The sequence below is a fragment of the Callionymus lyra genome, chromosome 8, assembly GCF_982586985.1.
Source record: "Callionymus lyra chromosome 8, fCalLyr1.hap1.1, whole genome shotgun sequence".
In the NCBI taxonomy this organism is placed as follows: Eukaryota; Metazoa; Chordata; class Actinopteri; order Syngnathiformes; family Callionymidae; genus Callionymus; species Callionymus lyra.
Genome location: NC_141825.1, coordinates 20,899,206 through 20,911,512, shown reverse-complemented (window position 1 = coordinate 20,911,512; position 12,307 = coordinate 20,899,206). Strand labels below are relative to the sequence as shown.

The window sequence follows — 12,307 nt, the reverse complement described above, 5'->3', positions numbered from 1 at the left end:
TCTTGACGGGGATGGGACTGCGGCACAAACGAGTTAATGAAGTTAATGTTTACAGAAACATCAATAGTTACTTTGTGTTGCTTTTCTTTGGCTGCACGTGATCGATCGTGATGTTTAGAAAAGAGAATTGCTTCCCAGTTTGCGCTGTGGCTTCAGTCACTTTATTAAAAGGTAAAAAAGTTTTGAAACTATTATATTCTTTGCTGATGATGTGAATAAAAGTGTGTTTTTCTTAATAAAGAAAGGGAGAGAGAACTGCTGGACCGGTCAGCTGCTGTAATTGGGTTCACATGAGCAGCGAGGGCGACTCATTTCAATCACAAGTTGCAGGAGTCTCATGCTCTCTCTCTCTCTCTCTCTCTCTCTCTTTCTCCTCCTCCTTTCTCTCTCCCGCCACTGCGACGCTCTCCTCCACGACTAATGGTGCTTCACTCCTCTGGTTTGTTATCAGGCGGCAAAGGCCAACTCAGTCTCTACGTCTGAAGCAAGAACATGTCGCCGGCGAAGGGAAGTAATGGCCTGGACAACTATGCATTTACTGTAAGTTACAGAAGTTTCATATTGATGACATTTTTATTGCTTGTTTTGTTTACTTTTATTTGACTTCCTTTAATCATTACAAGAGTTAAAACAAATAAATAACTTTAAATGTTATATCTTAAGAGGAACGTAAGGTAAGGTAAGGTAAGGTAAAACTTTATTGATCCCTCAGGAGGTCTCCTTTGGGAAATTGTTTTTACCAATAGCCAGCAATTTTTCATAAACAATAAAAAATAATACATAAAAAATAAAATAAGAAGAACATAAAGAGGTGCTTGTCATATTGATCTACTTCTACTTATATTTCGTTTATGTTTTCAACTATTTTTATGTAATAACATCACACTTCATTTAATCAATAACATGATTACCAAATCTGATGTTACATAACAAGGTCATTAACAGTTCTTATCTTATCTAACACTTTCCCTCATGTTATAAAAAGCAATTCAGTTCCAACATTAATTCAAGGTAAACTCTGTGTAATCACGTTACAGTTTTTTTGAATCAACAATCGTAAGTTGTAGTATTGCTTGAGAATGAACGGGGGCTTTGAGAGAAAAGTTTGGTGATAGTTAGAGAGGAATGAAGTTCACATGTCGCTCCTCTCTTGCTAAAGATCGAGGGGCGGTTTTGTGATCTACCCGACACCAAGCAGAAAGAGGAGGAGGCGATGGACGAAGATGCCAACAAACTGGTTTACTGTGTAACAGACGTGCCGCCCTGGTATCTGTGTATCATTCTGGGAATCCAGGTATTAAAGCCGCCTCGGTGGTCGATACAATCATTAACGAAGTCACAAGATCCGAGCATTTCTTCCCCATCTCTTTCCAGCACTGCCTGACGGCGTTCGGAGGTATCGTCGCCATCCCGTTGATCCTGTCTCAGGGACTGTGCCTCCAGCACGACGGCCTCACGCAGAGTCACCTCATCAGCACCATCTTCTTCGTCTCCGGCATCTGCACTTTGCTGCAAGTCACGTTCGGGATTCGGTGAGAAAACAACATGGTCCACAAAAATAACAGTTCTTGTAAAGCAGTGTTAGATTGAACACGTTTGCTCTGGCTCCCCCTGCTGTGCGCCCTCCTGTAACTGCAATAGTGTGAACAAAAAAGTCTTTAGCAGACGCTTCAGCCTTTATGGAAATGAATGCAACCACCACAGTGTGATGGTTATGTAGGTAAAGTTGTGAGAATCAATGTTTAAATAATATCTACAGACTAGTGAGGGGTTGATAAGGCTTCATGAAACAGCTTTGTAAGCGGCGTCACTGTATCGCGATACAGTTTCTTAATTTCGAAAGGCCACTAGATGGCAGTCTAAGTTTTAAAATGATGCCAAGTTTCGTTGAATAAGTCAATTAGAGCAAAAGATTTTAAAGCAGAGAGTACCATCTAGTGGTCTTCGAATATAAAGACACTGTATCATGATACACTTCGCTACACAGATGCTTCACGAGGCCTCATCAACAAATCCCTTCTATAGACTTTTACTCCTTAAACTTACAATGATCATCACAGAACTAAAATCTATTACAAATTGATAAAGTTTCTTGTTTTATCTTTCTGGTACTTTCAAAGGGTCCCTCAGTAATTCAACTTAAGATGAATATAAAACATATATAAATAAAAAGCTATTGCTTTAAGGCCTAGAAAGTACACAAAATATTATATTATTAATTAATTACAATACAACTATGAACAATATGATGTAAAAAATGTATCTTTTGCAAATTTTTTTTTTTTTTTTGTGAAGAAATGAACCACATCAAACAGATTAAAAGAAGGTCAAACTGTTCAATATTTTCATTGTCCAACATGTTTTCGAGTCTTCATGTCTGGTGAAACTAGTGTGTCGTGGGTCAGCGTGATGTAGTGTTTATGTCATGGAGTTGTCGTCACATGGTCGACCCTGCACGCTCATTATCCAGAGTGTGTGACGAATGGAATCAGACGGGGATTCTGACTCCTGACGTGAGACCCTTTTCGTTGTGGCTCAAGCGATTCAAACCTGCACACACAGCTCAAACAAAAGTAGATTTTAATCTAGCATTTATTGTGCTGAACCTTGTGACAAAAAAATTTGAAAGTAATTTTCACAGCATGGTTTAGTAGCTGCTGCTAATGCTAACATCGCCCTGAGATGCACCTCAGCTATGTGAGGATGTTAAGTGTCGACTCTTGCCATTGTAGAATCTGACCAGGAACCTTTCACGCTAACCAAAGAATCACTCATCTGGCCCTGGAGGTAGCATCCCCTGTAATCTAATAATCACCACGGAAGCCTCACATTAGAGGAATAAGAAATCCCTTCATTTGAACGAAAGCCTGATAAAATTAAAAAAATGGAAAATAAAAAAACAGCACGAGAGCTGTTACAATGAAACCTTTGTGTCGTTCCTAATTCCTCGTGTTACAAGGCACATGCTGCATTTTTAGAGGGATTGATCCCAGGGAGCGAGGAGGGAAAGTTCACAACAAAGTAAAAACAAAAGTATGGAGCATGTAATAAACAACAAGATTAAATGATACGTAATCACATTTCCCAGAAGTCCGGCTATTATAATGTCTGTGTTGTGAGGCTTCATAAGTTCCACGGATCTGAAAATATCACGTGTATCACAGACTGCCGATTCTCCAAGGAGGCACCTTCACACTGCTGGCGCCATCCATGGCCATGTTGTCCATGCCTGAGTGGACGTGTCCCGCTTGGACACAGAACGCCACCCTCGTCAACACATCCTCGCCCGAGTACATCGAGGTGTGGCAGAGTCGACTGAGAGCGGTAAGTGCTGGTCAAGTGCCGCCAATCGATTAAAGTAATTGATGTTGATTAATTGATCACGATTAATCGCAAAGAAAAAAGCTGAATTGAACTTGCAGTTAAAATAAATGGGCGTGTAAGAAGCTGGTCTATAGGAAGGTTCTCGTTTTATCATCTCATTTATTACAAATAAACTGATTTTATAATTACTCTGTTGACCCTGATTCAGCCCTGACCACTGACAAAAATCCAAATAAAACATGTTTTCATAAAAAAAAAAAAAAAAAAAGGTAAAACTTTATTGATCCCTCAGGAGGTCTCCTTTGGGAAATTGTTTTTTACCAATAGCCAGCAATGTTTCATAAACAATAAAAAAGAATACATTAAAAATAAAATAAGAAGAAGAACATAAAGAGGAAGAACAAGATGACACAATCTAAGTCTAAAGATAAAGACAAAGAACATAGGTCAAAGAAAAACAACAAAGTGAACATAAAGTGAACAACTGAAAAAACCAAAATGCAAAAAATGCATTTTCTTACAAGTAATCATGTGATTTGACCCACGGAGCAACAATTTACTCATCATAATAATGTTTTACATATGTATGATGTTGTTCACCTGTTCATCAATTAAGTTGATAATACGAGTCAATACATGGCTCTCATCTACTTCCTGTTTCAAATAAATCTAACCTAAACAACATAGTGAACGACTTATTATGTCTTTATGTTGTTTAAGTGCAGGAAGTATCAACTGAGTGTGAGAATTAAAGCTGACACGCCTACTTGTGTTTCCAGCTTCAGGGGTCCATCATGGTGGGGTCGCTCTTCCAAGTGTTCGTGGGATTTTCAGGCCTCATCGGCCTCTTTATGCGCTTCATCGGGCCGCTGACCATCGCGCCCACCATTGCTCTTATTGGACTTTCGCTGTACGACTCTGCCGGGGCCAGCGCAGGAAACCACTGGGGCATTTCCAGCATGTGAGTCGAAGCAACAGGAATATCCTTGTGTGGAATGTCTTTAATTTTAAACTTGTTTTTTTATTTTTAATTCTTCACACAGGACTACTGTACTGATCATCATATTCTCTCAGTACCTCCGTCACATACCGGTACCTTTCCCAGCATACAGCAGGCAAAAGAAACTCCACACGCGTCGAATCTACATCTTTCAGATTCTCCCTGTACGTATATGAGCACTTTAGTAGAACGTTTTGTAAGTAAGTAAGTAATAGTTATTTGTAAAGGGCTTTTTTAGACCAGGGTCACAAAGCTCTTGGACAATCAAAAGCTATACACATTTAAAAATACCCCAAAACTTAAAAACTCTTAATGGCCAAGACAACATAAGACAAACACAGGAGTAAAAAATCAGGGAAAAGCCTGAACAAATAAACATGTCTTAAGATGTTTCTTGAAGGAGTCAATAGATCCATCAAAAACAGAGAGAGAGGAAGATCGTTCCAAAGCTTAGGAGCAACAGCCTAGAAGGATTCCTCTCCTCTGGTCCTGAAGCGTGTTCAGGAACCATCAGTAGATTCTGATCCACAGACCTCAGAGCCCGAGCTGGGGTGTAAGGCTGGATCAGATCAGTGATGTAAGGAGGAGCCTGACCATGACTAGATCTGAAAGTAAGAACCAGAATTTTAAAGTTGATCCTGAAAGAAACTGGAAGCCAGTGAAGAGTTTTAAGGATCGTAGAAATGTGAGTTCTTCTACTAGAGCAGGTCAGAATTCTCGCTGCAGAGTTTTGTATTAACTGCAGGCGAGACAGCTCCTTCTTGTTAAGACACGAAAATAAACTGTTACAAAGGTTCAAACGAGAAGACACAAACGCATATTTTGATTCTGATTTGTTTGGTTCCGCAGGTTTTGCTCGGCCTCATGTTGTCCTGGCTCATCTGCTACATCTTCACCATCTACGACGTATTTCCCACGGAGCCAGAGAAGTACGGATACTTGGCTCGCACGGATGCGAAGGGAGATGTAATGGCGAGGGCGCCCTGGTTGACGTTCCCATACCCAGGTGAAACTTTTTCTAATTACTTTTGTGATTTTAAATGTTGAACATCGTTTTTAAATTTCTCTTTTCAATCCAAATCCAGGCCAGTGGGGTTTGCCGACTGTGAGTTTGGCAGGTGTCGTGGGCATATTGGCAGGCGTGATTTCCTCCATGATCGAGTCCGTTGGCGACTACCACGCTTGCGCCAGGCTCTCCGGCGCTCCACCTCCCCCGAAACACGCCATCAACAGGGGGATCGGAATCGAGGGGCTGGGGTGTCTGCTTGCCGGGGCCTGGGGAACTGGAAACGGAACGACTTCCTACAGCGAAAATGTGGGGGCTCTAGGTATCACGAAGGTAAGTGTTTGTTATTGATGTTACATCTACTTAAGCTAAACGAAATTAATTCAATAGAATAATTCTATATTTCAAGCAAATTTGGGACAAATGTTTATCTATTTGGGCCTCAGTTTGAACCTATGACCATCTACTAATATCCTGTTATCGTTTTCTAGGTCAAGTTTTTGTTCTCATGTCATTATCCTTACATCACTGATCTGATCCAGCCTTACACCCCAGCTCGGGCTCTGAGGTCTGTGGATCAGAATCTACTTATGGTTCCTCGCACACGGCTCAGGACCAGAGGAGAGAAATCTTTTCAGGCTGTTGCTCCTAAGCTTTGGAACGATCTTCCTCTCTCTTTGCGCTTGATGGATCTACTGACTCCTTTAAGAAACATCTTAAGACGTTTCTATTTGTTCAGGCTTTTCCTTGAATTTCTCGAACTCCTGTGTTGTTCTCAGTATTATCTTGATCTTTAAAGTATATACTTTTTTGAGTATTGTTTTGATTGTTTAAGCGCTTTGTGACCCTGGTCTCGAAAAGCGCTATATAAATAAATATTACTTACTTACTTACTTACTAATGCTATAACTGTTTTTATGTATCATTGTAAAATCATACAAATGCCACTGCTGAAGACGTGTCGTAGATTATACAATTGGCGCCTTTGGTGTGTTTGTTTGTAAATCTAATAATCCAAAAAAGTAAACCGAGCATTGGTTACAAACATAATAAATACCTAATATTTTTAAATTAATTACAATGGTTTCTAAGCGCCGTTGCACACTGTTAACTATTGTAAGGACAATTTTAAACCTATCTCAGGGTCAAGATGACCCGGTGGCTAGAAAACAAATGTGTTTGTGGTATCCCTTGTGTTGTCTCTCGGTCAAGATGACCCGAAGGCCACTTTGACGAATCGAATCATTAAAAATAAATGAATCGTCTTTTTCTATATGAATAAGACATTTCTTTTTATTTTCCTTTTAACATTAGTTAGTTTTAAGAAATTGAGATAGTACCATTTGGTCGAAGCATAGCCAATAGTTGCAGGTAGAGCAGAGTTGTGCTAACCCCCCCATGGTACCATTAAATCCAACTCACTAAAGAGAACAACATTTGCTGTCAAGGGGGAGAGAGAGAGCAGGGCAGGAGCAGGAAACAATGATACAAAATAAAAGCCCCTGGAAGAGAGACGTGACAGTACCCAGTTTACTATACTACCTCTACAAACCAATGGTTTCCTTTCCTGTCCTCACAGGTCGGTAGTCGGATGGTCATCGTGGCCGGTGGATTCTTGATGATCATTATGGGAGTCTTTGGGAAAGTAGGCGCAATATTCAGCACCATGCCTTCGCCGGTGGTCGGAGGGATGTTCATGGTCATGTTTGGGGTCATTTCCGCGGCAGGGGTGTCAAATCTCCAGGTAAACTATACATACATTTATTTTATTTTATCAAACTTGTTATATAAATTCAATGTCTCTTCTCAGTATGCAGACATGAACTCATCTCGAAACATCTTCATCTTTGGCTTCTCGATGTTCTCGGGTCTGGTCATTCCCAACTGGATCATTAAGAACCCCAACGCTATTGCAACAGGTGCCCATTCGTTTACTTAAAAATATATCGACAACCACGATAAATGTTTATCTTCTAAGCTCATTCATTTGTTACTCAGGTGTCGTAGAAATCGACCAAGTTCTCCAGGTTCTTCTGACCACCAGCATGTTTGTCGGAGGCTTCTTTGGCTTCATACTGGACAACACTATACCAGGTGAGCTAAAGCTTGTACTGGACATTCACAGCACATTATACAAGAGATGAAGGTATGTTTGTAGTAAGTGTTTTTCATGGGGCTAAAGAGAGATTTTTATAATGACAAAAACATACAAGAAAAACTCTCAAAAAAGCTCTACTTGTTTTGGTCCAAAGCTGTCTCCATTTATCAACCCAACATTTGTTGTAGATGTTCTAGAAAAAACAAAGTGTCTTAGGTATAATCAGGGAAATTGTGTGATTTAAAAAAAGAAGAAAAGCGGGTAAACATGGGACGAAACTGAAACATTAATTCAGTCAAACTAATATTTTCATGTACTAAAAAAGGTAAGAAAAGTAAGTTGTGACAAATTGAATTCAATGGAATTCAATTAGGAAGTGTTGTCAAGAATATAATGTCATTTGATCAACAAATTATATATAATAAAAGAAAGGAAAAATGATAGAAAAATTATATACAGCAAGAAAAATGGTTGTTTTTAAAAAACACTTTATTTATACTTTTGTTATTCTTCAATTGTACTTAATATGTACTTAAAGTAGCGAATGGACTTCAACACAAGTATACTTTAAGTATAGTTCAAGTTTTTAAAAATATTCTCGAGTTTTACATTAAGTATACAATAAATATGTACTAGGAGAATATTTGAAGAATATTTGAAGTACAGTTCAAATATTTATTTCAAGTTAGCTTAAAGTATACTTGAGGGAAATTGTTGGAAAAAAGTGTGGATACAGATACTCCAAGTCTACTTAATATATATTTTACCTTTTAATTTTTAAAGTGAATATTCCTTTTTTAAAGTACACATAAGTATGTATACTTTTACTTACAATTAAAAATATTTTTCATGTGTACATAAATGTAGGCAAAGCAAACATATACTTATATTTTTAATTTTTAAAGATTTTCCTTTGAAGTAAACTTCAAGAGGACCGGATGTATATTTGGAATTGTGCTTAAAGTACACTTCGAGTATACTTAAAAAAAATAGTATATACCTAAAAAATGTTTTTGAAGTATCCTTAAAGTTTTTAAGAGGAACCAAATTGAAAAGGATGGTTACTCACTTTGAAAATAGTTAGTATTGTTTAAAAAAAAACTTAATTAATGTAAATACATTGCGGAAATAAATAAAAAAGTGAAACTGGAATTAATAAAGAATTCCTAAGCTTTAAATAGTCACTTGGACTCGACTCTATGAATGTCATATCTAAGGGAAAACGGTTTATATTTCATAGGAACGAAGCATGAACGCGGCATCCTGGCCTGGAACAAAGCTCACAACGAGGACTCCACCAACACTCTGGATTGTACTGAGGTTTACAATCTTCCCTTCGGAATCAGCTCCTACTTGTCAAACTTTCCCTGGATCCGATTCGTTCCCTTCTGCCCGTCGGGAAGGATCAGTTCCCTGAACGACAGCAGCTCTCTGGAGCAGAAGCAGGCGAATGGACACGTGGAGGCGGGAACCCTCGGAGTGGTTCTATGAGGTCAACAGAACCAGAAGAGATTCAATTCCATGAATGAAATAAAACTTTTGGAGTGAATGTGGAAATACAGACACGGTTGAAGATTTTTAAAGAATCACATTTTTAAAAGACCTTTCAGTCATTTCTGCAAGTCAGAAGATGAATATCGTCTTTGATGATGTTGTAAGAAGGAGTTGCTGAGATTTAACCTGTATTTATCTTTCCTTTTATTTTTTATTATTATTTTTATGATGTTTCTGTAAATTCCAGTCATTCCCTCTTTTGTAAATGTTCATTTCCCATTTTATGATATAAATTAATAAATTAATTAAATTCTCTCTTGTGTTTGTATTTTATAATTATTTAACACTTACACATTTAATGTGTTTGTGCGAGTTGACTTTCTGTGGTGACGTGATTCAAATGGATGAAATTATATGTATGGATTATATCAATTGCATCTGCCCTTCAGTCAAGGTGAAGTAAAAAAAAATCTCATCAGTAACTGATATGAATTGAAGTTACTGCCACATTTAAAATTGCTTTTACTTAGCTTGAAATGTATTGCAGTGATTATCAGATCCATACCATAACTGTATTAAAGTGTACTTTAACTATAATTATTATAATTGTAGTTTTCTGGAATTGTACTTTATGTATACTTTAAATATGAATTGGACCTCAATGTAATATATGTAAGGTAAATCTACTTAAAGTACTTTTATGCGCTTTGTGGTCTGAAAAAGCGCTATATAAATATAAATTACTTACTTACTTACTTTAAGTATGTACCTGGAGTATATTTAAAATATACTTAAACTTGCTTAAATTACACATCAAAGGCATTTTAAAAAGAGATATACTTACAGTACATTGCAAAGTAAGCTTCAAGTATGATTTAACGAATAAAGTACAGGTGTACTTTAAGCGTACTTCATTTGTTTATCTAAAATACATATACTTTAAGTTTTCTTTTAGGTCAATCCCAAATATACTTCATGAGTATGTAAATGAATCCTAAAGTGTAAATGTCAAGTTTTCTTATAGAAATCAATTTTTAAAGGTTTGCTTTTGAAGCATAACTTAAGTGAATCCTGAAATATATTTGATATTTTTCTTAAAGAATACTTCCAAAAAATGAGTAATGAAGTATAGTAAATTAAATGAATCAAAAACATTTAGAGTTACTAAGCATTGGAACGATCTTCCTCTCCCTCTGGGTTTGATGGATCTACTGACTCCTTCAAGAAACATCTTAAGACAATTTCATTTGTGCTTTTCCCTTATTTTCTGGGACTCCTGTGTTTGTTTTATGTGTCTTGATGTTTATTGTTTGTGATTTTTAAAGCGCTTTGTGACCCTGGTCTAGAAAAGCGCTTTAGAAGTAACCTTTACTTACTTACTTACTTACAGTACAATTTAAATACACTCTTTAGAGACACTCGTAGAACAATAAAAGGTACCGTATTTTCCGCACTATAAGGTGCACTTAAAAGCCTTTTATTTTCCCCCAAAAACGACAGTGCGGCTTATAATCCGGAGCGCCTTATATATGAACATTACCTGGTGGGTGACTTGTTTACAAACATTTTCATGACTCTGCACTGACTGAGCAGACACGCCGTGGGCTGGATTACGTCATTGCGACATCACAGGGTGGGATTTACGACGCACGTCAGATCATGGCGGACGACTATGGAGTAAGATTCCTGCTGCCGTTTTGAGCGAGTGTGTCTTGGTTGTCGTACACTCAAAATCACCCTGTTGCGCGCTCAACCAGTCATACACGTGCGTTCAACATGTCATACACGTGCGCTCTAGCTGTCATACACGCGCTCAACTTCACTGCTGCTCGCTCAACATTTGTCTGCTCACAACACCAGTCTCACGCGCTGCTGCTTGAAGCCTTTTAAACATCATTTGAACATCGTTACCATGGGAGTGAACGGAGTTGTCAGAATGCTTAATAAAGTTTGACTTTATCCAAATGTTTTGTTGACATTCCCTTTAGCACAGCTTAATCTAGTGGATGCATAACGCAACCCCAGTCAAACTTTTGACTGTATCTTTTATTCTATGCGCCTTATAATCCGGTGCGCCCTATTTATGAAAACACTTCTAAAACAGGCCATTCATTGAAGGTGCGCCTTATAATCCGCTACTCCTAATAGTGCGGAAAATAAGGTACTGTTAAAGAACATTTAGAAGTATTTGATACTTTAAGTATATTTTAGTATACTTTTAGTGCACAAAACTAATAATACAGTAAGTATACATTTAAAACAATTAATTAAAATGTAATGTTAAGACACAGACAAACAAAGAAATTAACAAATTAAACAAAGAAATGTCAATAACAAAAAGGATTTCAATGGTAGATCAAATGATTTACTTTATGTTCCAATTATTTTAAAGAACTTGCAAGAGTGAATTCATCATAAACTGTCAGAGTAAAAAATATTGTATTGTGCTAAAAATATGATGCAGAGGAATGTCTTGCATACATGTATATTTAATATATCATGAGTCTACAAAAGGACAACAAGATGAATCCATAAATTTGTTTCTTTCCGTTTTGAGTAAAACCTGACGAGCAGACTGAGAGACGGAGCAGCTGTCCCGAGGTCAAGTAAGGACAACGTTTAGTCAAGTGAACTCACATGTGCAGATGGAATTAAGTTGTTTATTTATATGGAGCGTTCAAACTATTTAGGAGGAGAGATGGACTTTTCTTCTACTGTAACTCGTGCACTGTTTTACTCTTTTTATTTAACAATAAAGTTAACAAACGTGACAATGACGTCCTGGACCAGCAGCATCAATGAATGCATGACAGTGTCTCTGGGACATTCCCAACATGCTTAACAGAACATATTAACAACATTATGGTCCATGTTCCTGCAGCTCAATGATTGATTCATTCCACATGATGAGGTCACAACGTCACGTTTTAGGGTTACGAATTACGCTATATATCGAGTTGTAAATGAAAATGAATAAATAAAAATATTCAACGTAAAAAAATAAATGTTAAAATGAATGTATTTTTGCTGCTGTAGCCTATTTTACTTGGAATATTCATAAAATTTACAACAAATATACGGAAAAAAAGGGCTTTTCTTAAATTCCATTATAAACTAAATATCAATATTCCAAATAAAGTACTTTTTAAGGAAAATGTTGAAACTTTACGTTTTACCATCCACGAGTGTAAATTATTAAAATAGTTGCTCCTGGTTAAGATAATTAAAGATGAAAGACAAAAAGAAAAACGTACTAAGAGAGTACAGGCCTCTCTGCCAAGCTGCTTATTACACCCATATTGTTTTATTTTTATTATTTTTTTTCAACCTTTACCAACCCAATACTGTTTAAATTATTTTAATAACGGCTGGAGAATTACAGAAG

General features: G+C 37.2%; 1 protein-coding gene across 1 annotated transcript; it reads left to right on the top strand.

Moving 5' to 3' along the window:
• Nucleotides 1-399: 399 nt before the first annotated feature.
• Nucleotides 400-9,188, top strand: slc23a4 (solute carrier family 23 member 4). Its single transcript, XM_087797714.1, is given in 12 exon segments — nucleotides 400-540; nucleotides 1,160-1,294; nucleotides 1,375-1,532; nucleotides 3,165-3,324; nucleotides 4,104-4,285; nucleotides 4,368-4,488; nucleotides 5,174-5,397; nucleotides 5,399-5,663; nucleotides 6,910-7,074; nucleotides 7,141-7,249; nucleotides 7,329-7,424; nucleotides 8,669-9,188. Coding segments are annotated over 12 exon segments (1,914 nt in total). The 5' UTR covers nucleotides 400-492; the 3' UTR covers nucleotides 8,920-9,188.
• The last annotated feature ends 3,119 nt before the right edge of the window (nucleotides 9,189-12,307 follow it).